This window comes from Artibeus jamaicensis, unplaced genomic scaffold (genome assembly GCF_021234435.1).
Source record: "Artibeus jamaicensis isolate MK-2021 breed Jamaican fruit bat unplaced genomic scaffold, CSHL_Jam_final scaffold_537, whole genome shotgun sequence".
Lineage (NCBI taxonomy): Eukaryota > Metazoa > Chordata > Mammalia > Chiroptera > Phyllostomidae > Artibeus > Artibeus jamaicensis.
This window is the reverse complement of record NW_026522047.1, coordinates 38,388,618-38,411,427: the sequence shown is the minus strand read 5'-3', so window position 1 is coordinate 38,411,427 and position 22,810 is coordinate 38,388,618. Positions and strand designations below refer to the sequence as shown.

The window sequence follows — 22,810 nt, the reverse complement described above, 5'->3', positions numbered from 1 at the left end:
CAGTGGCTCCCACCTGCCCTCTCTACCCCAAGTTCAAACACCTATTTCCTGGGCTCTTTTTTTTTGAGGGCAGAGAAGCAATAATTGATAGTGGTGATGGTAGTATTTACTATTTCCTGCATCAGGCATCTTACACGTAGGATCTTCCTCCAGTCTCACAATGGTGCTGTGAGATAGGCATTAAGAAACCCATTTTACAGATGGGAAAACTGAGGCACACGAAGCCACTGATACAAGGTTGCTCATCTTACAAGTGGAAGAGTCTTAACTCAAGCCCAAGTCTTGCCATGTTCCAGGCCTGTACTTTATAGCGAGACGCTGCATAACTTTTGAGATAAGACACGTTGCAGTCTTTGTTAATGAATACTTGGGTAGGGCCATGTCAGAGGGTCAATGTCAGACAGGTACTGGACAGGACAGACCCAGTGCCCCGTTACTGAGTATTTCAGTGCCAATATTATTTGCAGTATGTAGAAGTTTAAGCTAGATGGTTCTTATTCAATGAGCCCCAAATATCAGTGCTGGAATGGCAGAGGACCCCAGAAGTTAACATTATAACCAGACATATATTTGATGGCAGGCAGAAGCATCCCTAACCATAGTAATTAGTTTGGTTCCCAACATACAGGGTCCCTAAGACAACCTATCTGAGTTTTGCCTGCAGTCAGCTCTGTTTACCCAGGCCCTTAGGGGACCAACCTGTTGGTCTGAAGGTGCCCATGCAGGGGAGCCTTTAGATGGCTTTTCCAGGATTGTACCTGAGCCTTGAGAGACATAAGCTTGGCATTAAGGTCCCTCAATAAATGCCAGGGGAATGGGGCAGCGGGGTGAGGCTCCAAGAGGGAATGGAGATGGCTTATCTGAGATGAGAGGAGTTGGTAGAGAGGGGAGTGGGCCGCACCAAAGTCACCTGCGGTCCCCCACTGATGAACTGGCAGGACCATTACCCATGGTTCTGGTGGGCTCCCTGGGCTGATGGTGGTGCCGGGCCCTAAGTGGTGGAAGCCCATTTGGGGGTCCTTGGCAAGAATGGCTGAGCGTCCGGGCTCCCATGGGAGCAATGCGTGGAGCTTCACCACTCGAAGTGTGGTGCTGGCCCACGGCATGGGCGTCGCCTGGGGTGCAGCCTCGGGGCCTGCCCTGGACCCACTGAACTAGGATCTGCCTTTGAACAAGTGGTTGTGTGTTCAAGGGTGCGAGGCACTGGCAGGGCAGAAGTGGGGCTTTGCAAAGTAGGACAGACCTCAACTCAAGTCCTGGTCCCATCTAGGGGACCATTTCCATTTTGAAACAGAGAGGGAATTTCTAGGATGTGAGACTTTTGATACTAAAACTGGGTAAGTTCTAGGTAAACTGAGGCGGTTGGTCACTCCAGCACCCTAACTTATTAGGGTCTATAAACCGGCACCAAAAAGCATGGAATTAAAGGTCATAAAATGGGTTTCAACATTGCTGGCTGGGTCAACCTGAGCAGGTCAAATGAGATCATAAATAGTCCCTGTATTCTGATGCTCGCTCTGCCCACCGCCCCCACCGTCCCATCTCTTAGCAGCCAGACAACCTCTCCTTTTAGAGGGCTTGTCAGCACTGACTGGTAAACCCTAAAACTGTCATTCACTCGAGAACTAATCACATGAACGAATACTTTTGTTGTGCAGCAGGACTGCAGAGTGAATTTGAAGCAGAGGCGCGAGGAGAGGCCTCTTTCCGCTGTCTTGGATGCTATTTCTTCCCCAGAATCTCTTCTCTGGCTGCATACCCTATGCCTCTTACACAATAAACCATTTGAGGTCAAGCAATGGTTCGCAGATTAAATGCCTCCTGGAAAACACATTGGTTTACAAATTACCCAGGAAGAGGCTGCAGGCCCAAAAGCAATGTGGGGTGAGTTACACCCAAAACAAATAAAGGGGGCTGACGAATACTGAAGAGGCCCAAGGTTAGGGGCCCAAATGTGAACAGAGCACCGTGAGGCTCCAAACTCTAGCTGGTGTTTAGCTAGGGAGCCCAGGCTAATGCTCACCGAACGAGAGCTGATGAAATGAGACCAGGGTTGTTAAACCGGCAGCACTGAGTCTCTGCAGTTATTACACAGCCTGGGGGTGAAGGGCCAATGAGTCCATAAAACATCTCTGCTCCTCCTGCGTCAGGGAGGTGAAAACTCCTGTGACTCCAGGCACCGAGGCTCGGAACTGACCTCCGGTTGCTCTGCGTGGCCGGAGGACCAGGAGCCGCAGCCTCACCTGGGAGCTTGTTGGGAATGCAGTCTCAGGCCCACCCAGATCTGAGTTGGAGCCTGCGTTTTAACCAGGTCTGCGTGATGCACACAGATGTCCACATCTGGGAAGCCCTGCCTGCGTCAGTGTGCACTCCCACCTGGCTGCCCTCTTGGAGCTCCCTAACCAAGCCCTAGCAGGTGAGCAGTCTGGGCCCTCTGCTCCCCACTTTACGGATGCAGGCACCATCAGGACGAGGGGCCAGGTCTTCTGACACGTTGGACGGGGATACAGTTGGGGTGAGTCCGTGGAGATTTCATTTGCTCCTTGTCATTCATTTGTTCAACACTCATTTAAGGGCCTACTCTGTGCTCAGCACTGTGCTGGGTGTTCGGACCACATCATTGGACAGAAAAGCTAGAATAACAATGACAAAAATCTCTCTGCTTCATGGAGCTGACATTTGAGCTTCTGTATGTTTATTCAGAGTAATATTAAAAGACAGAATCAATTACACTGAATCCTCTAGGCTTCCATGGGAGCGTCACACAGAGGCAGCAGGATAGCTACTGAGCAGAGACGCATAAGAAACAGGAAAATGAAGGCCCCAGAAAGATCAAATAATTTGCCCCATAACCATCAAGGGTAAGAGACCATGACCCAGGCCTCCGACATTCAGCTGATCCAGTCTTCATTCATTATAGAGCCACAGCACACAGTACGCAGCACAAACACTAAGCCAGAGGGTGGGAAACCCTGGGCCGACGCAGCCCACTGCCTGATTTTGTAAATAAAGTTGTATTGGAACACAGCCTCATCACTTGATTACATTTTGTCGATGGTTGTTTTCATGCTACAACTGCAGAGCGGAGTTGTAAGAGTGACCGTCTGGCCCACAAAGCCTGACATATTTGCTGCTGGGTCTTTTATTGTTTGCTGAGCCTTGCACTAAGCCATCTCCCAGTGTTTGAATTTTTTCTTGGGAAAAAAAAGGGGCCAAAAAATGGTAACAATGGTATGATTAGAAGCGAACACTTCCGATGCACGCACTCCTGCCTGCGAGTCTGTCTGCATTTGTGCCCGGCCTCCTCTCCTTCTCATCTGTCCAACAGGAAGGTGTCCCCTGCAGCTCCAAGCACGATTCCCAGCTGTGCTAGACTCTAGTCCCGCCTGTCTCCTCCCAGGCCTCGTTCCAGCCCCGCCCCTCCACCTTCTCCATCCACATTCGCTTCCTCTCTAGCAGCTCTTTGGCCAACGTAAAATTAAACATCTTTAAGTCTCTCTCACGTGGGTCTTCCCAGAGCGGCCGATAACTTGATTATTGAGCCTCGTCTGGGAAAGTTGTTATGGTGCCAGACCACTGAGAGAACTGCCAGGGATTGGCAGTTCCTTACATAACCTTGGGGAGGATTCAGAGCAGGCGGGCACAGGAGTCCCTTCCTCCATTTCTTCCTCCTCCCCCCTGCTCCTTCCGTCTCATGCTTCTTCAGTGCTTATTATGTCCCGGGCACAGTTCTGGGGATTGGAGCTATGAAGCCCACGAGATGCTCACACGTACGTCAGAGATCGGGGAGTGTGAGAGGTGCTGGGGTAAAGATACGCACAGAAATCGCTCTGGGTGCATAGCATCGAATGGGGTGGGGGCAGAGAGGGGGTCGGAAGGGGCCTTTAGCAGGTGACAACTGAGCTACTGTAGGAGCAGAGTAGGAATAGCCAGAAGGAGAGAAGGGAAAGGCATTCTAGAAGAGACACGGAACAGCCACGCGAGCTCAGAGGATGCGAGTAGGTTCATGTGGCTGATGAGGGCAGGGCCTGAGGGACCTGGCCAAGGAAACCAAACCTGGCCCTTGTAATCTTCTTTCAAAAGTGGGAGGACTGAAGCTTGGGGAGGTTAAGAAATCTGCTCCAGGTCACCAGCCAGCAAGTGGCAGACATTGGCTTCTATGTTGGCTTGACCCCTGAACCTGAGCTCCGAACCACTGTTCTACCCTGCCTGAGCTCCTAAGACAGGAGTAGTGAGAACAAAGAGGAGGGGGCAGATTCCAGGGGCAGCGCAGAGGTAGACACTGGTGGAATGCGTGGGACCTACAGAGATAAAGAGACCAGACAGGGGGAGAGGAGTGGGTGCAAATGGCAGGACGGAGGGGCTGTGGGTGCGGGAGACCCTGTGAGGCTGAGCAGCGGGCATCCTGGGACTGAGAGTCGAGGGGGCTGGTGGGGGCGGGGGCTGTGGTCAGAGGGGTGTCTGGACTGAGGCACCGCCCTGTCTGAACCAGAATGGCCGAGCATCCCCTCCCCTCCGCCCTCAAGGCTGCTCTGGCGTGATCACCCTGGCCACGCTGTTCGGGATCTATAACCATGTCCACCTTCACTTCTAAATGGAACACGTTGAGCTCCCAGTCTCGGTGGACTCATCTCCGTGCTGCCACGCTGGGCCCAGCGCCTGGACTGCGGAAGGTGCCTCGAAACTGCTGTGGAAAGAAGGTAGTGCAGCTGGGCTGGGAGACTGGGCGCCAGTGAGGCTCAGCTGGGTGGGTGCCTTTCCCTCCCCGGGCCCCCGTTTTCCTCTGTGCACCCATTTGCAATGCTAGGCCGGCCTGCTTGTCAAGGTCTTGAATGTCACAGACCGTAAGTTATTGGACTGTGATGGGGAAAAAGAACGGCACAGATCTGATGTGTATGTGGAAGCAAAGCCGGCTTCCCGCTGACTGGCCGACAGAATCAAGCTGCAGTTTGAGAACCTCCCCGTGTGCCACCTGATATAAACATCAAGGGGGACGAAAAAGGCCAGGAAGTCTCAGTTTGGGGCTAACACTGCCCATGACACTCAAGCGGCCTATCGTGGCTTCTCTAAAAGAGTTTTTAAGAGTTTTTCCCCCCAAAAAGGCTTTACTTCCACTTATTAGGAAGAAGTCCTCACTAGACTCAAACTCTGAAGGCAAGAACTTGTTCCTACTGTTTCTGTTCCTTGTGCAAACAAAAATGGCACTTCTTCTGGAAGACAGCCAGCTGAAATCAGCCCCCAGCCTGAAGTGGGAGGTGAGCGCTCTGTCCCCGTGGGCTGCCCCTGTGGAGCGGGACCCTCTGACCGCCCTGTGCACTCTGGCCTTTCAAGTGGAGACGCCAGCATGTGCGGGTCAAGCGGCTGCTCTCCACCAGCTGTCACAACAGCTTGCACCAGGAGTCACTTTCGGTCAGTGCAGCTCTTAATCTGCTCAGGCTGCTGTAACGAAGCAGCGGAGACCAGGTGGCCCAGGATATGTCTCCCAGTCCTAGATACTGGAGGTCCAAGACCAGGCTGCCAGCACCATCGGGGTCTGGCGAGGGCCCTCCTGCGGGTTTAGACCTCTCTCTGTGTCCTCACAGGAGAATGGGGGGCTCTCAGGAAGTTCACTTTTTAAAAAAAATCCTCACCCGAGTTATTGATTTTAGAGAGAGAGGGAGAGAGAGGGAGAGAAAGAGAGAGAAACATTGATGTGAGAGAGAAACATGGGTCAGTTGCCTTTTGTACACATCCTGACCAGGGGTCAAACTGCAGCCTGGGCATGTGCCCTGACCAGGAATCAAATCCATAACTTTCTGATGTACAAGATGGTGCTCCAACCAACTGAGCCACCTGGCCTGGGCTCAGGGGTCCCTTTTATAAGGGTGCCAACCCCATTGTGAGGGCTCCACTCATGACCCAATCACCTCCCAAAGGCCCTATCTCCCGATACCATGTTTGGGATTAGGGTTTCAACCTAGGAATTAGGGGAGGATACAAATATTCAGTCCATTGACAGTGACTGAGGTCTAAGAGACACGGTTCTGCACAAGAACTGCAGCAGCCTGTCGTGGGGCGGGAAAGAAAGGCAGCTGTGAAGAGCGGGGGATCCGTGGCCAGCCTGGATGCGCCCGGCTTCATTCCCCTCCTGGGCAGGAGGCACGCCCCTCCTCTCGGCCGGCCCCAAGTCCCTTTAGCCCTTCAGCACAGTGGGCGGGGCAAAGAAAGAACGTTCTGATCATCAGAACTGTCCGAGGACAGGCAGGCTTGCCTCGGGGACGATGAGCTTCCCGTCACAGGAAGTGTCTGGACTGAGGCCAGGTGACACATGGCGGGATTGCTGCAGAGGGGACTCGAGCTTCGGAGAGGAGTCCCGTCCTAGGATCCCTGGGCCTCCCCCCTGCGTCCTTTGCCTTAAAGCCCCTTACCTTGACCAAATCGAGCTGTGCGGGACACCTGCTGTGCACCTCGGAAGCCCAGCATGCGGCACACCACGTCTCCATCCTTCTTGTCCCAGCCGTCGTCACACACGGTGCCCCACTGCTGGTCGTGGTACACCTCCACGCGGCCCTCGTGCAGGCCCGAGCCGTTCACCAGCCGGATCATCAGCACCTCCAGGCCCCCTGTTGGCAGCAGCCCACAGTCACCAGTCTGCTCTAGATACATGGCGGGTGGGGGGGGATCTTCCCTGACTCCCCTCCACCAACCCCTTGCTGGTAGGGCACAGGGGCCTGGGGCCACTGCCACAACCGAAATTGCGGCCTGCGCAAGTCACGGTGTTTCCACTGCCCTTTACCAGCCTTCTTTTCTCAACCTCCCACTTTCTTTTATGAGACTTTAATTTCTTTCCTTCTTAAGTCACAGTTTACATTCCATATTGTCTTGTATTCATTTCATGTGCACAGCGTAGTAGTCAGACCGTCACACACCTCATGGAGGGCTCCCCCAGGTGTTCCAGGACCCACCTGGCACCATACGGAGCTGTCACCCTGTTATTGACTATACCTCCCATGACTGTCCTGTAACGACCAATTTGTACTTCTTAATCCCTCCAGTTTTCCATCCAGTCCCTCAACCCCTCTCCCTTCTGGTGACCATCAGTCTGTTTTCTGTGTCTGGGGGAATAAACTGGACTTTCTTGAAGCAGTTTTAGGTCCACAGCAAAGTTGACAGAAGGGTACGGAGGTTTCCCACACACCTCCACACAGGCACAGCCTCCCCCACTTTCAACGTCTCCCACCAAAGTGCTGTATTAGTTGCCGTTGATGAACCCAGACTGATATATCGCCATCACAGAAAGCCCACGTTACACAGTCTGTGCATTTGGACAAATGTATCCACCTGTATAGTGTTGCAGAGATTAGCCCTAAAATCCACTCTGCTCTGCCTGTGAAAATGCTGGCTCCCAGGCGCTCCCAGGCCCACTGAGACCTCCTGGGTCAGAATCTTGGTGGCAGCAGTCAGGGATCTGTTTTTTCACAAGTGTCCCAAATGATTTTGTTGGCTGGCACCAGGAGGGACAGGCTTCAATGCTCTGCAGTGTTCCTTTTGGCTCCAATATTCAGGGGTTCTGAGGCCAAGAGAGAGGTCAGAGTTGTCTTCTTTTTGCAGCCAGAAATCAGCTGGGCCATGTAGGGTGGAGGTGGGGACGTGGTACCGTGGCACAGTGACACGTGGTTGGCAAGATGCAGGAAAACCCCTACGTGAACTGGTAGAGACAACAGCAAACCCGAGGGAGTTCCGCTCCCAATAAGCACCGCGGCTTTGGACTACCTTTTCTCTTTCCTTTTTGGCCAGATGGGCTGGGGGATTCCTGCTTCCAATGACTGTGACTTGGCAAAGACCTGCGTAGGCCCCTGGGGGAGATGGCAGAATTGATTAACCCCGCATCTGACCCACATGAGAGAGGGGAGGACCCCGGACTGGGCATGTGCCTGTGACATGCTGCCCAGGCTGGGGCAGCCCCAGCACATTCTGCACAGGGACCCAGAGGAGTCACCGGGAAACCAGACCGTTCCCAAGATGCTGAACAAGTACACGGCGATGGCTTGCACAGGCCCCGGAAAATGTCCAAGGACGTTTTCTCTGCACCCTGCACCTCTCCCCACTCTCCCCATACAGGTGTACTGAAAACACAGGCTCCCACCAGGTTGTCAAAAATGGCAGAGGATGGGACAGAGGACACAGAAATCTGGAGCAGGAACACCTGGATGGGGCTGGAATGCAGAGGCTGGCTCTGAGACAGAGGAGCCCCCTGCGGCCGCAGTGACGTGTTGGCTCAGAGCCAGCAGCAGCCGATGAGGCCTGACCCTGGCTGGGGGCTTGGCCCTGGGTGGGTTGGCCGGTGGGCTGGCTGAAGCTGAGATGTCAGTCTTGATTTCTCACAGGCCAGTCTTGCCTCTGTCAGTGCCCTGTCATGGTGTCTGTGGGCCATCTCAGGCCAGGAGGCCTCCACGGAAGCCCCGGTTTGGGGCATCAGTAGAGGAAAGTGGCGGGAGGGCTCTGTGGGTCTGAGCAGCGCAAGCGGAGTTCAGGGTGTCGAGTCTGAAGAGGCTGGGCGGGGATACTGGGCAGCTGAGACTGCCATTCAGAGTCCCCTTATCCTCTCTGCTCTGGCCAGAATGAACTCACTCCGTTCACTTCTGTTTAGTGAAGTAAGGGACTGACCACCTCTCGGGGGCCTGATCCTGTTCTAGGTGCTGTGGGCACATCCAGGAGCACAGTCTCTGCTTTTTTAGTGGGAAAGATGAACAATGAAGCCAAGAAACAGATACAAATGTATTTGAACAATTCAAGTTAACCCAAACACACAGTCCAAGCACTGATGAGTGCATCGAGGTGCCGTCTTGGATGGGGAGACCTGGGCAGGGCTTTTCCTTGAACCCCCAAAAGGGGGGACACCCAGATGTTCACAGGCCGTGGCCCCTTTTGTTATTTTTTTCCTGTTGCCCCGGATTTAGAGCCAGAGGTTCCCTGCTTCTACACAGAAAAGCAGACAGAGAAGAATTCCTTCAAATTAAAAGCTCAGACCAGACGCTGATGTAAAGAACTCAGGGAACTGTGGTCAGGGCACATGCCTGCGTTGCCGGCCAGGGCCCCAGTTGGGGGACATGTGAGAGGCAACTGATCAATATTTCTCTCCCTCTCTTTCTCCCTTCCTCCCCTCTAACAATAAATAAATAAAATCATTTTAAAAGAAGAAGAAGAAGAAGAAGAAGAACCCAGGGAATTGGCCCTTTCTAGCTGGGCTGCCTCCTTGCTTTCTCCCAGATCAAAGGGCTTGATCACCTCACTATTGAGTTTTCTGGCACATCGGTGGATCCAGCCGCTGCTTGGAGCTTTCTGGCTAGCTGCCGCACCAGAGCACAGAGCCCACCTCCTCATTCCCTGACCTGCTCTACTCACCCTCGCGTTATGCAATCCACCCCGGGTACCAACCGCAAAAGCTTCCTCCACCCACCTGAAACAGGATCACAGCTCAGGCTCAGTCCTGACCTGGCCCCTCAGTAAAGAGGGGGTAGCTGAAGCACAGATGGGGTCAGATCATGGAGAAGAACAGACATGGTGTCTGGACCAGGAAGCCTTACATTTTCTGGGGTTGTCTCCAGTGACAACTCTCTTCAGCTTAGGTGTGGGCTGTGGACGCCATCGTCACTGAGTGCACGCTTTTAGGTACCAGTCCCATAGTCTTTGGGCTTTTCTAATCATCACAGGTGATGGAGAAATGTCCAGCTGGCAGATACTTGGAGATCCCATAGTCTAAACTCTTCATGTGATGCACAAGAGAACAGGCCCAGAGAGATGTGTCTTGCCCAAGGTCATCTCTCAGTTAGCAGTAGAAGAGCTGGGGCCTGGACTTGAGACTTAACTCATGGGCCAATTCTGTCTAGACCATCTCTTTTCTCCCAGTGTCTTTAGTTTTCATGAGATTTCTGGGCTTCATGACTTTGATCCTAGTCACATTAACCACATTAACCTTGAATGGTAATGCTTCTACCGCAAGTTCACAGAAGCAGTTTGGCTTCTCCTAAGAGTTACAGGAGGATGAAGATGGTAGGATGCCCTTGTAAACTGCTGAGTTTGTATTGAAAATGAACATGTCAGGGAAAGATAAACCAGCCTTAGCTTTTGAGGAATGTGACAATATTCATTGAAGTCCAGGATTATTCTGCTTCTGTGCACAGATTTGGGATGCTGAAGATGCTTTATGTGTATTCATTCTTTACCAATATATGTATTTCTCTTTTCTATGACTCATTTACTTATCCACCCAGGTACACTTAGGGAATCCCTGCCACATTCCAAAACTGTGCTAGGTCCTGAGAATGTGTGTATTTGTCCTTGAGGCATTCTGGGTAAGAGCACAGAATGGCAGAGCTAAGGGAGATCTCAGGGACTACCTGGGAAAAACCCTCATCTAGAAATGAGGAAACTGAGGGTTTAGAGAGAGGAAGTAATCGGCTGTTACTGGGATGCTGGGTCCCTCTCTTTCTAGACCACTGCTCTTTCTAACACTGGCCACTTTCAGTCCTGCCTAAGCCATGCCTCAGAGTTAAGCTGGTTTGAGGTTCAACCTATGGGGCCCAGGTGGAGGCAGGCTGGCACACCTCAGACCAGAGGGCACGGCTTCAGAGAGCTCGAGAAAAGCTCTGTCTCTAAGGGCTACATGTACATATCTTATGTTCCGTAGGGAAGTGCTCCTTGCAGAGAAAGATGATGGTTTTTTTTGTCCATGACCCCACAATACTTAATATTATGCTCAGCTGGCTGAAAAACGCTAAGTAAATATTTGAACAATAGATGGGATGAAGACCAGAAGGATGCATGGATACATGACTTTGTTAGATTCTCAACCAGGATCCCCAGCTGAATGCCTCACAATTTCTGTCTCTCTCTGGTTCCAGCCTCCATCGTTAGTGCCCGGCCGTTGAGAATGGGTGCTGTGCCCCTCACTGATCCCACTGGCTCGGACAGGAGCGGTGGTGCTCCAGGAAGGACACTATACGCTCGTGGTCCACACGGTCACTGGGGGTCCTGACTCTGGGTTGCATCTATTTGTGCTGCCTTTCTGTAGATCATGATAGACTCCCTATGTATTGCTTCATCTTTATGTATTGGCCTAGCCATGGGGACACAGAGCTATATTAACCCCCCTTCTTCTCTGCATGTAAAAATGCCCAAGACATTTGGCAAAAATGCCCCCACTAAGGGCCGCAGGAGTGGGTCTGAGGCAGGCAGTGGGGGAGGGGGCAGTGGTGAGGGGATTAGCTGGGGGCTGGTCAAGGCCTCTGCTCTTCTCCAGTCTTGGAGGCACTGAGACGCTCCATCTTCCTCATTCCTTCACCAGTCACACTCGCTTCCCAGGGCTGGTTAGCGGATCAGTGACAGAGACTCTCTCCTTGACCAAACCCCATCCTCCGCCTGGCCTATACAGACTTGAACAAAACACTAACAGAATGTTTAACAGCTTGAAGCCGCACCCCTCGGCTGGCCCTGGCCTCCCTGAAAGTGCCTGCCTGAGAAAACTCGAGGTCACCAGAAGAATTTAGTGTTTGTCCAGCCAACACCTGAAGACAGGGCTGTACCTCCCAGCCTCCCTGGGAGGGGAAGAACCTGGCTTGGATAAGCACCAGATGGGTTTCACAAGGACCAAGACCCTTCCTGACTTTTGTAACTTTTAATATCCCTGATCTACTGAGCCCCCACTCGCCACCTTTCCTATCCTCTCATTGTCTTTTTATTTTTTAATATTTCATTCATTCAGAGAGGAAAATAGAGGGAGAAAGAGAGGTAGAGAAACACCATTGTGTGGTTGCCTCCCACATACCCACTACTGGGGACCCTGCCCGCAACCCAGGCATGTGACCTGACTGGGAACCGAACCGGCAACTTCCTGGTTCACAGGCTGGCACTCAATCCACTGAGTCACACCAGCTAGGGCTCCTTAGCATCTTTTTAAAATGCCCCGTCTCCTCTGTACAAATCGAAACTGTGTTCAGTTTGTGCTGGTCTCTTTTCTCTAGTGCAATTGTATGTTACTGATGAAAATCTGCCCTGTCCACTGTAACTGTCATCTGGTTTTGTTTAACATCAAATGTGGTAAGACCGGCATTAGACAAGCCAGTGGAGGTATGAGCCCATGGATGCTTCCCTACACACGGGAAAGGCCCTGTCCAAACTGCGATGCTAGCTGGCAGGACCACCCAGACTCTCTTAGGAATCTGAGCTGGGGGAAATGGAGAGAGACCAGCAGAAGCAGAAGCAAAAGGACACAGGGACAGAAATGAAGGAGCCACATTGAAAGTGAGACATGAGTGTGTGGACGTGAACCCCTGGTGGCCCCAGAACTGCCTCGCGTCTGAATGGCCTTCCCATTCCAGGCTCTGCAAGGCCCACCTTGACCACAAGCCCTGATCTTCTAAAGGAGGTGCCCTCTCTATAAGTCCTCTCTCACTTGCAGTGACCCAATGAGTCCCTGGTCCTTGTCAGCAAAAATACCCAAAGAGAGCCTCTGGGAACCCAACACACCAATCCAAAGGCTGTTTCACTACTTTGCCTCCTGGGCGCTGGGTGTGTTCGGGAATTTGGATGGGGGAACATGCGGCCGCAGTGATCGTTGTGGGGAGGCAACAGGAGGGAGTGGAAAGAGGCTGGATCTGGACTCGGGCACTGGATTTGAATTCTGACTCTGCTCCTGGCCAGATATGACCTCTCTACACCTGCCCTCTTCTTAAAATGGGCGTCATGGTGGTGCTCAAGAGCACTAGCACGTGGCAAGTTACGGACACTTCTCCCTGACAGCTCCCGTCCCTGGCTGGTCAGCACTTTGCCCAGCAACACACGGGTCAGCTCGGAGGCGTCTTCATGCTTTGCTGAGGATCGCTCGATTACATTGGCCAGAGCAGGAACGCATCCTTGAAAACCTCTTTGCGAAGCAACCTTCCTGCATGGGGAGGGGAGCTGGGGGGGGGGCATCCCTCCAGTTAGATTCATCTCTTCCTGACTTCCTCTGCTCTCCCCAGGGAGCAGTTCCTGGCTCCTTAGCAAACTAGGGGATGGGGACGGGGCTTCTGCAGCTCCTGCTGACAGCAACTTTCTGCTCTCTCATGTGAGCTGGATGTGATTTCTTAAGCAAGGCAGCTCTGGAATGGTCCAGGAATGTGGAGCTAGGCCTGAGGCCATGGAGGGGCCTAGCATAGACCTTACAAATCTTATATGTGGGGAGTCTCTCAAAATGAATGGGTTTTTTGTTGTTGTTGTTCTCTTTGCCTTCTAAATACTTACATAGGAAAATCAAGGTCCCAGACAAAGCAGGCTGGGTCTACCCCAGACTCCCCAGGCTTTGACTATTGAGCCCCAGAGCTGAAAGGGGCTTGCGCAGCCTCTCCCACTTCACACGCAGGAATCCTCTCCTCTCGAACCACGCCTGACAGCTGCTCATCCTACCTCTGGGAATGGAAGGGAGCTTGACAGTATCTCTTGGGAATCCGTTCCAGGATTTCTAAACCAGCATCTGGTTTTATTCACAGGAACCGGCATCTCCAAACGGCTCCAATGTTTCTTCATCAGATTATTTCTTACCTTTGTCTTACTCTCTGTGCTTTGGGTTTTGCGTTTATAAGTGGGGAGAGAGGTATGAAATATCTTCCTCTTTCTCCAGCATCTGGTGGGAGCACCACTGAGGCAGTAGCTTCATTACTCGGCCCCACAGTGGGTCTGGGAGGACAGCTTAAGAGCTAGTGGCCGCCATCTCAGAACGAGTCTCCAGGGCTGGGGCAGCCTTAGAACTACTTACTACCCGCAGGGCTCGTCCACACCTGGCTCAGAGCCGCCCTCAAACCTGGCTACAAGAAAACTAAGTTCTGGGTGCCACCCAGGAGAGGTTTCGAGTCAAGGACGGACCGTGAAAGGAACTCATGTGTACTCAGTGCCCACTACGTGTCAGGCACTGTGCAAAGTGCTTCATACATGCATTCATTTGCTTGTTTAGTCTTTGCAACAGCCCCGTGAGTTAGTTATTACGGCTCTCACTTAATGGGAAAGAAAATGAGACCAGAAAAGTCAAGTAATTTGCTGATGGTCACACAGCTGTTACAAGGCAGAGCCTGGGAGAAGAGCAAAGTTCCCTCCCTTCTTTCTTTCTTTTCCTTTTCTTCCTCCCTTCCTCCCTTCCTTCCTTCCTTCCTTTGTAATCCTCATCCAAGGATTTTTTTTTATTACTGATTTTAGAGAGAGAGTAAGAGAGAGAGAGAGGGGGGAAAAGAGAGAAACATTGATCGGTTGCTTCCCGCATGCACCCAAACTGGGGATCAAACCCACAATCTATACATGTGCCCTGACCAGGAATCAAACCCGTGACTTTTTGGTGTATGGGACAATGCTCCAACCAACTGAGCCACCCACCAGGGTGCAAAGTCCTTTCCTTTTCAAACCACAGAGATACTGTTAGACTGAATACTTAAGACAAATATTTAATAACATCCCTCTCCATTACATAAACTACCTTTCATGTACCCCCAAACAGCCCTGTACGTTCCAACAGTTCACAGGTGATACAAATGCACTGCCAGGGTTCAGAGCACCGTTAGAAGGGATGGATCTGGGATCAAGTCCCAGCTACACGGCTGTCAGGCCTTGTGAGGAAGGCCCACACGGTCACCTCCTCCGGGAGGGGTTCCCTGACTGGTGTGCGCTCTCCACACACGAGAAATGTGGCACTGCCGCTTCCTTTCCCAAGTCTCTCTGTCCTGGCAGGGTGAGCTCCGTGAAAGCCAGGGCCATGGCGCCCCCGTGCTTCCCCACCGCAGCCCCACTTGCGGGCGGAGAGCCTGGCGCATGGCGGTGCTCAACACATGGCACTGGACAGCTGCGTGAGCGAGTGAACCGGTGAATGGGATCCCCGGCCCTTGAGAGGGGCTCTGGGAACCGAACTGGTCCCCAAATGCCCTAGAACCTGCCTGGCTGTGCATCGGGAGGGCCTCAAAGCCCAGAGAACTTGGCCTCCAGAGAAAAGGACAGGAGGGAAGCCCACCCTGAGCCTGCAAGGCCACAGCTTCACTCCGTTAGGTTTGTTTATCCTGACTTCCAGGCCCGAGGTTGTGGTGAACAGAAATAAACACATGGGGCTGGGAACAGAGGCCCTGATCTTCTGCAGCTGCAGAATAGAGCCCAGGGCATAATCTGGACCAGCTGCCTGTGAAGGAAGTTGAACTTTTATTCTCTTGTGAAGAAAGAACTCCCGGTGCCCGCAGCCACCCAGGGCCTCAGAGCCCCCCCTTCCCGAGGTGGAGAAAGTCAGGCTCCATCCTTCTGCAGACAGGACATTTCTTCCCCACCCTCCCCCCACAACATTCATGGGAAATGTGGTTCATGTCCTGGGCGGGGGCGGGGGGGGGCGGGCAGGAGCCATCCCGCAAGCAAACCGAGGAATTTCTGGTCAGGCTCTGCTGGAGGGCATTGCTTTCGAAATGTGGTCTGGCCTGTGGGTGTGCTTTATAAAATGCTATTTCCTAATGGTAATTAGGAAACTTAATATGCTCTTAACATGGTGCTTTGTGCCTCCTCAAAGCTCTTTTGTTAGATGGGCTCATTTGATCTTTGGTCCCCCTCCAGGGTGGGTAGTATCCCACGCGCTTAACAGGTGAGGCAGCTGAGACTCAGAGAAGGAAAGTGACTTTCTTTTCCTTATTTGTGTTTTTATCCTCACTCGCACATGCTTACTGATTTTAGAGACTGGGATGGCGAGAGGAAGAGAAGGAGAGAAACATCGACTGGCTGCCTTTCACAGGTGTCCTCACCAGGAACTGAACCCACGGCTTAGGCATGCATCTTGACTGGGGAACGAATCTGGGGCCTTTGGGTTTACAGTATGATGCCCAACCAATTGAGTGGCACAGACCAGCATGGAAAGTGACTTTCTTAAGGTCGTGTAATAAAGTGGCCACACTTGAGTCTCCAGACCCATGGCCCGGCGGGGCCAAGGTTCTGTGTCTTTGGAGGTCCCACTCGGTGCTGGGGCATCCCTGGTAAAAGGGGCAGCAGAAATATCTCCCAGGTCAACACTCCACTAGTCATGCCGGATTGGTTTTAACTGTTGACTCACCTGTTGGTCTTCCCCATTCTCACGCATGACCTTTGGAAAAGAGTAGTTTGCCTTGGCTGATTTTGTTTCTCCAATGCCCTGCTCATGGCTGCCTGGCCCCCAGTAGGTGTGCGGGGAAAACTGTCTGATCAAACAGGAAATGAGGCACTTTGCCTGTCCGGCCCTGAATGGGAGCTCTCCCATCACAGCGGGAGGACAGCTCCAAGGCCCAGAAGTTCTGCTCGGAGCTGATTTGCAGGCAGTTCCCGAGTGGCCTGGTGCAGAGGTGTCTTTCTTTTTCTCCCAGGGCCTCTCAAAGGGCAATGAGAGTAGCCAGGCCTTCAGGACTAGAAAGTTATGCTGTGGAGCCAGGAGAAAGTCAATGATGCTGAGCTCTCACTTCATGCATAGCTGTGAGCAGGTGGGATGCTCATCTGGCAGCCCTCTGAAGGCTTCTTGGACCCGCTGCCTTGACCTCTGAACCCCATGTCTAGAACTAGGGGCTTTGCCTAAGAAGGCTCTTCCATGCCCTCTGCCTTCACTCACATGCTGTCCCCGCCCTGCCCTGTGTGTTTTCTCAGTTTTGCTCTCCTTCAGGTTCAAAGCCTGAGACACCCCTGGCCGGAATGCTTCCCTCTCCCCATAGTTTGAATCCTTGGAAACAGAACCTGCCTTTAGCACCATGTGGACCACTTCCTTGCTCTATGACATTTGGCAAGTAAGTTGACCTCCCATAATAGTTTTCTCATCTGGGATAACCAGGCAGACCTTAGAGTTACTCTGAAATATACGTGAGCTCAGTGACTAGGGTGGTCGGTTCTCAGGAAGTAGTGCTGAACTCAATATAAGCCGCAAGGATTGTGCTGCAGAATGGAGGCACTGTGGCGAGGGACTCACCCCGCTTTTGAGTCAGTGAGGAAACCAGCCATGGCCCCCTCCTATTTCAGCGCCCACAAGACCTCCGGGATGTCCACAGGCTTGGCCTCTGCCTTTTATCTTTTGTTCCATCAGAATTCTACAAGAGGCTCTTTGGAAGAGAGACTGAAATCCGGTGCCAGGGGAGGTAAAACCATCCAGATAACTGGTTCCAAGTACAGCCCGAGGGCGTTTCCCACTGTCGAAGTGGGGCTGCCCAGTTAATGCTGCTAAAGCTGATTCAATTGCATTGGAAGTGGCTGTGAGGCACTTCTGGGATTTAAGCTCCATGCCTGCAGCATCCTTCCCCCATCCCAAAGGGGAGACGGTGCAGGGTAAAGGGAACTAAGAACAATTCCCCAATTTGCTTGAATTGCTTTCTGCATAAACTGTCTAACCATTCCTGGTTTTATAGTACATCTCAACTTAAAACTTTGTAAAAACCCACATCAAAGACCCAAACTTTAACTCGTCAGTGGTGCCAAGGCATTGGCAATGCCAAAGCATTGTTTTGGAGAAAGTTCCTCGATCACCTTCAGTCTGAAAGTCTGTGCTTCTAAAGGAGTTCTCGGGCAGGGCAAAGCCCGGAGACTGCCACCTGTCACCCCAGGAGTCGGCAGGGACAGTCTTAGAGGGAACCGCCCTGGGGCCCTTCTGGAAGGATGGGCACCGCAGTGCCAGCTACACATGGGTTTGGGGGGACATGGAGACATAGCCTGCAACAGGCCCCTTGCTCACTCACCGTAGAAAGAAGAGGTGTTTGGGGAAGAGTCAAACTGGTTACCTCTGCTCACACACATGAGATGCCCCACTAGACTAACAGTCAAAAGAGCAAACCTTCTCAAGTTGCACTTGCACACTTGGCTGCTAATTCTTAACATAACCTCCAAACCCTGGCGTGCTTATTTCCTTCCAGTTAGCCCTCCGTCTCTGCTCTCAGTCGGTCCCTGCTGTCACTTCACATATACTTAGAGAAGCATTAGCTGTCCTGTTAATGACTGCTCGGGCCCTCTCAGCACCACTGTTGGAGCCATGATCCCCCAAGGGGGCTCCGTCCCTCCTGCCTGAGCAGTTTTTCCTCGCTGGGGCCACGCTGCAGCTCTTCTCTCCTGCCTTTCATAAGGCACAAGGAACAGGGCTCACTAGCTCAGCTGTTCCTAGAAATGGAACGCTCTTTCTTCTATTGAGTTCAACACTTTTTCTCCGGCACCCCCACCACACGCCCACATTTTATCACCTGGCTTCTTAAAGGAGCCAGGCCCTCTGTTTGTCCAGCCCCTCTCGAATCTATTTGAAGCTGTCAGACCAAGGGCAGCATGGATGAATCCGAACGGAACTGTGTTCTGCACATGGCTGTGTAAAAGCTCTCCTGGAAGGGGTCACTAGGAAGCTTTCGGGCAGAGTCTCAGGATTTGTTTTTGGAAGGCTTAAGACAGGCTTTTGGCAAACCAGAACATCTGGAAGGCCAGATCACATTCTCTGCGCAGAACCCGGGAAAAGGAAATTGCAGCCGGCGGGGGTGGGGGTGGGGGGTGAGGGCTGGGGCTGGGGTGGGGGTGGTGTGAAGTGGGGCTGAGGGACTGGCCCCAGGGCTGGGTCAGAAGGGGCCTCGGATCCCCGATTGCCACCCAGGGCCTGTGCTGCTCCCCAGAGCTCACATGCCGTCTTTTCAGGAGCTGTGTTTCTGACAAGCAGGACTTTCTAAAGGGGGAGCAACTCAGACAAGAGAAGGAGCAGGAGACACAGAGAAACATGAACTTGGGACATGGACCTTTCCATGGGGAGGAAGAGTCCGCCCACCCAGTGCCTGGCACTGGTCACAGCACCGGTTCTCTCCCTGGTCAGTCGCTGGCATGCCGCTCCCTGCTTACAGCCCATACTGGCTGCCAGTGCCCGGAGGTCAAGGCTGAACTCCTGACCATGGATCCCCGCATAGCTCTCTGGACTTACTGTATTTTTCTTACACCCCAAACCCTTGCCATGAAAACTGTATCTATCAGGCAACACTCTGCCAGTTCATGCATGGTTCTCTTTACCTGGAACACTTCACCTTCCACAACCACCTGTTGGACACCTACTTGCCCTCCAAGCCTTGGGTCGGAGGCCCCTTCCCAGCTGATCCCACAGCGGGAGGCGTACCAGCCTCCGTGCGAACATCTACCAGAGCACTCAGCACTCTCTACCCTGGTTTTGTGTCCTTCCCACCTGCCAGACTGAGCCGCTACAGGTGAGGCCAGGCCTTAGTCAGCACCTGGTGCTTAGCGAATACTCAGTAAATGTTTGCTAGAGCAGCGAATAAGCCCATGCTCTGTCTTCTAAACGTTTTCCTTCCTCCCACACATCCACCTTTTCTTTATGATGGAAGTGAGGGTGCCGGGGGCCCCGCCTCACCTGTCTCTCCTCTGCTCCGTTCCAGGCCAGCTCCGTGTCCCCTGGCTTTCCGATCCATGGGCCCCAGGCCTTGGCTGCCCCTGCCCAGTTCTCATCCGGTTCCCACTGTCACCTCCTGTGCCATGTGTTTGCCCTCGTTTCCCTCTCTCTGACGTCTCCTGCTGTGGGTCAGCCAGGACCGGAAGCACTGTTTGTTGCAGGACAATTTTTCAGAGTGAATTTTGTGTCCCTGCATATTTTCAGTGGGACTAGACATAGACACTCAGAGGAGGAGAAGTTTGAGGAGGAGACGCTTGGAAAACACCTTTCTATCCCTACACATCCTTCTGTGTCAGCATCTACCTCACTCTACCCCGGGAGACAAAAGGAATGAATGAATGTACCAATGAAATGCATGTGTGAGGGAATCGGCACTGCCAGGGTACGTGCCGGGGCGTCTGCACAGGTTATCTCAGCAAGGCTACTGCGCTCGGCTCGCACAATCTCAAAGAATGGGGGAACCGGTGACGCAGGAAGGGCTTCGCTGGCAAGTGCAGACCCTGCCTCCCCACTCCGCCCACACCCACCCTGAAAAGTTCACTCTGGCCCATGTCAGCGCAACAGAGGCAGGTCAGGCAGCCAGGGAAGAGTACCTTAAAGGTGAGTGAGCCCTGCTGGGGCGGGAATTAACACCTTTGCACTAAAGCAGTAAGAACAGGCAGAGTGGCCCTTTAGGACCGTGCTATCAAAGGCCAGGACAATGAAAGGTGACTCAGGGTGGTAGCAGGGGGACTCCGGCTGGCAGACCTCACCTGTGGGCTGACTCCACTCCAAATGAAGTCCGGCCACTCCGGGCAGGGTCCTTACCCTTTCCTCAGCCTCCCCGCCTCTCTCGGGCGCACCTAATTATGCCTCCTGAACATCACTGTGAGGATTAAGTGCTGTAATGTGCACAGGTGCTATCCCCCCATACTGATAGGTAGGAGTTTGTTGGTAGTATTATGTGAATGGTTCCTTTTTTTAGGAGTTTACTTCTAGATCCTGTTGTTGTTGGGGTATTTGAGGTGTGTGAGGAAAAGAGGATGTCGATGTGCTAAGTGAATAAAGAAATATCATTGTAAAAGGTCCAGTAGCTCTGTCTCTCCTTGCCTGAAAAAAAATGCTAATTTCCAGGGCTACCTGATCCTAAACAGATTGCCTTACAGCCAGCTGTAGGCTCAGGGAGGGGAGAAGGAGAATTCACCGACCGCAAAGGACTGTCTTTGCCTCCCTTATTCTAAAACAGAAATAGACAATTCATCATCAGCAGAGGACTGGGTAAAGCAACTATGGAACCTTTACACAGCGGAATACTACTTGGCTATAAAAAAAGAAGAAAATTTTACCCTTTGTGACAGCATGGAGGGACGTAGAGATCATTATGCTGAGTGAAATAAGCCAGTTAGAGAAAGACAAATGCCATATGGTTTCACTCATATGTGGAATCTAATGAACAAACTGAACTAACAAGCAAAATAGAGACGGACTCATAGATGGAGAGCAGGCTGGCAGCTGTGGGGTCGGGGGGATCGAGAAGAAAGGAAAAGCGTTCATGGACACAGACAACACTGTGGTGACTGCAGGCCGGGGGAGGAGGGTAAAAGGGGATCAATGGTAATGGAAAAAAGACAATAAAAATAAATTAAAAACAAAAACAGAGATAGAAACATCTCAGCTACCAGGGGAAAAAACTATCTAGAAGCCATCATCCTAATCCTTTATTTTGAGCTTATACTGCACACTGGAGTGCTCACTGCCCCCCCCCCAAAAAAACCCCTTACATCCCTAACTATTAAAAACACACACAGGATGCTGGACAGTCTTCAGGTTTTCTGAGATGGCACTGATAACTGTCAACACGCGCTGGCTCAGAATTAACCCTCGGGTTGTTCTGCATGTATTTTCCATATAAAACCAAGTTGAGGAAAAAAATTTAAACAATCCGAACTTACATCCTGCTTTAAATTCATGCTGTGGGGCTGAAATAAAACTGGATCCTTTACCCACCCCCTAAGTGCAAAAATATTATTTATTTTTCTTGCAAATGGACCATATACAAGGGTAAAACAAATGTCTTTCTGTCTTGAGATGTATATATGTAACTTTTTTTCCCTGGCCAAACTCCCCACCCAAAGAGAAACATCTAACAGAATGACTAACATCACCCTTGCCTGGAAAAAAACCCCCAAAACCAAGAACACCCCCCACAAAACGAAAAACCCCTCTCCCTCTCATGAAGCAGAAAACAGAAGATCTGGATTCTAGACCCAGCTGGGCCGTGCCCTAGCCTGGGGGTTGTGGCAAGTCTCTCTAGCTCTCTGCTCTTGTTCCCTGTCACTAGTGACCTCTAAACTGCGGTGGGCCTGGCCGTGGGAGAGGAGTGAAACCCCACCCAACTCTGAAATCCTAAGGCTAGATCAAAATAGGAGTAAACAATTGCGAGATCTTGTATAAATATATTGTAACACTGACTTACAACGTGGGTACAGGGTAGTGTTCTCTATAATGCCCTCTTCAGAGGGAACCCCCAATTCCCAATTTCGAGCTGTCAATCCTATTTTTCTCATCCATTCCTTTTGTGCAGTAACATCCCCACCTGCTGGAACTTGAGGTTTGTGCTGCGGAAGTGAGGTGTCGGTCAAGGTTCCAGGGCCTCAGAGCAAGCCTCCACTGTGTTGCTCTCTGCAGGGAGGGTAGACCTCAGAGGCTGAGAGCTCCTTCTTCCCACCCCTGAGATCTCATGGTGGGGCTGCCCTGGGCCCAGGGATGACTAACAGCCCCCAGAAGTGGGTACTCTGTGTGGGTCAGAATTTCTGCACTTTTCTGAAAGATGATCCTTGGCTTCCTCCTCAGAGTCTCAGTGCCAGGGATCGAGTTAATGCCTCTGGGATCGGAGTCCTTGGAAACCTTACAGAGTCTCATCCCATCATGGGTTTTATGTGGTCAGAGGCAGGCCTGGAGCAGGGGAAGCAGGCCGTGGGAAGGCACAGATCTCAGCTCTGAATTGCTGTGGTGGCCCCCTTCGGCCTAAGGCCCTTGAATCCGTATGTCCAGGTGAGGGAATCTCCGGGGGTTTTAAGGAGCCCAGCCCTACTCTTCAAGACCGGGGGCCTAAACTGTCATTCCAGAATCAGAGAAGTCAGCGGCTTAGGTTTCAGGTTCTGCCCCTGCCTTTGCCTTGGGGGAGTGAGCTCCCCACTCGGGGCCTCTGAGAACAGGGAGATGGCTGAATGGCCTTTGGTTTTGCTGTTCGTGATTCCTGTATGTCTCCTGCCTTCCTCTGTCTGCTGTGAAAAGGCTCCCACTGATGGAGCTGTCTCTGCTGAGCCACCTCACTCCCCAGCCTGTCACATTTTGGGGTCTCATTGCGGGCAGGAAGGAGAGGCTTAGAGCTTTGTACAAGGGCTATGGTCTGACCTCTGGGCT

At 52.2% G+C, this 22,810-nt stretch overlaps 1 protein-coding gene across 1 annotated transcript in view; it reads right to left on the bottom strand.

Annotated features, from left to right (window-relative positions):
• SCARA5 (scavenger receptor class A member 5) overlaps positions 1-22,810 on the bottom strand; it is a 96,046-nt gene that overhangs the window by 2,258 nt on the left and 70,978 nt on the right. Inside the window, exon 8 of the mRNA XM_037135603.2 lies at positions 6,408-6,602. Within this exon, the coding sequence (XP_036991498.2) occupies positions 6,408-6,602 (195 nt within the window). The remainder of the gene's footprint in view (positions 1-6,407; positions 6,603-22,810) is intronic.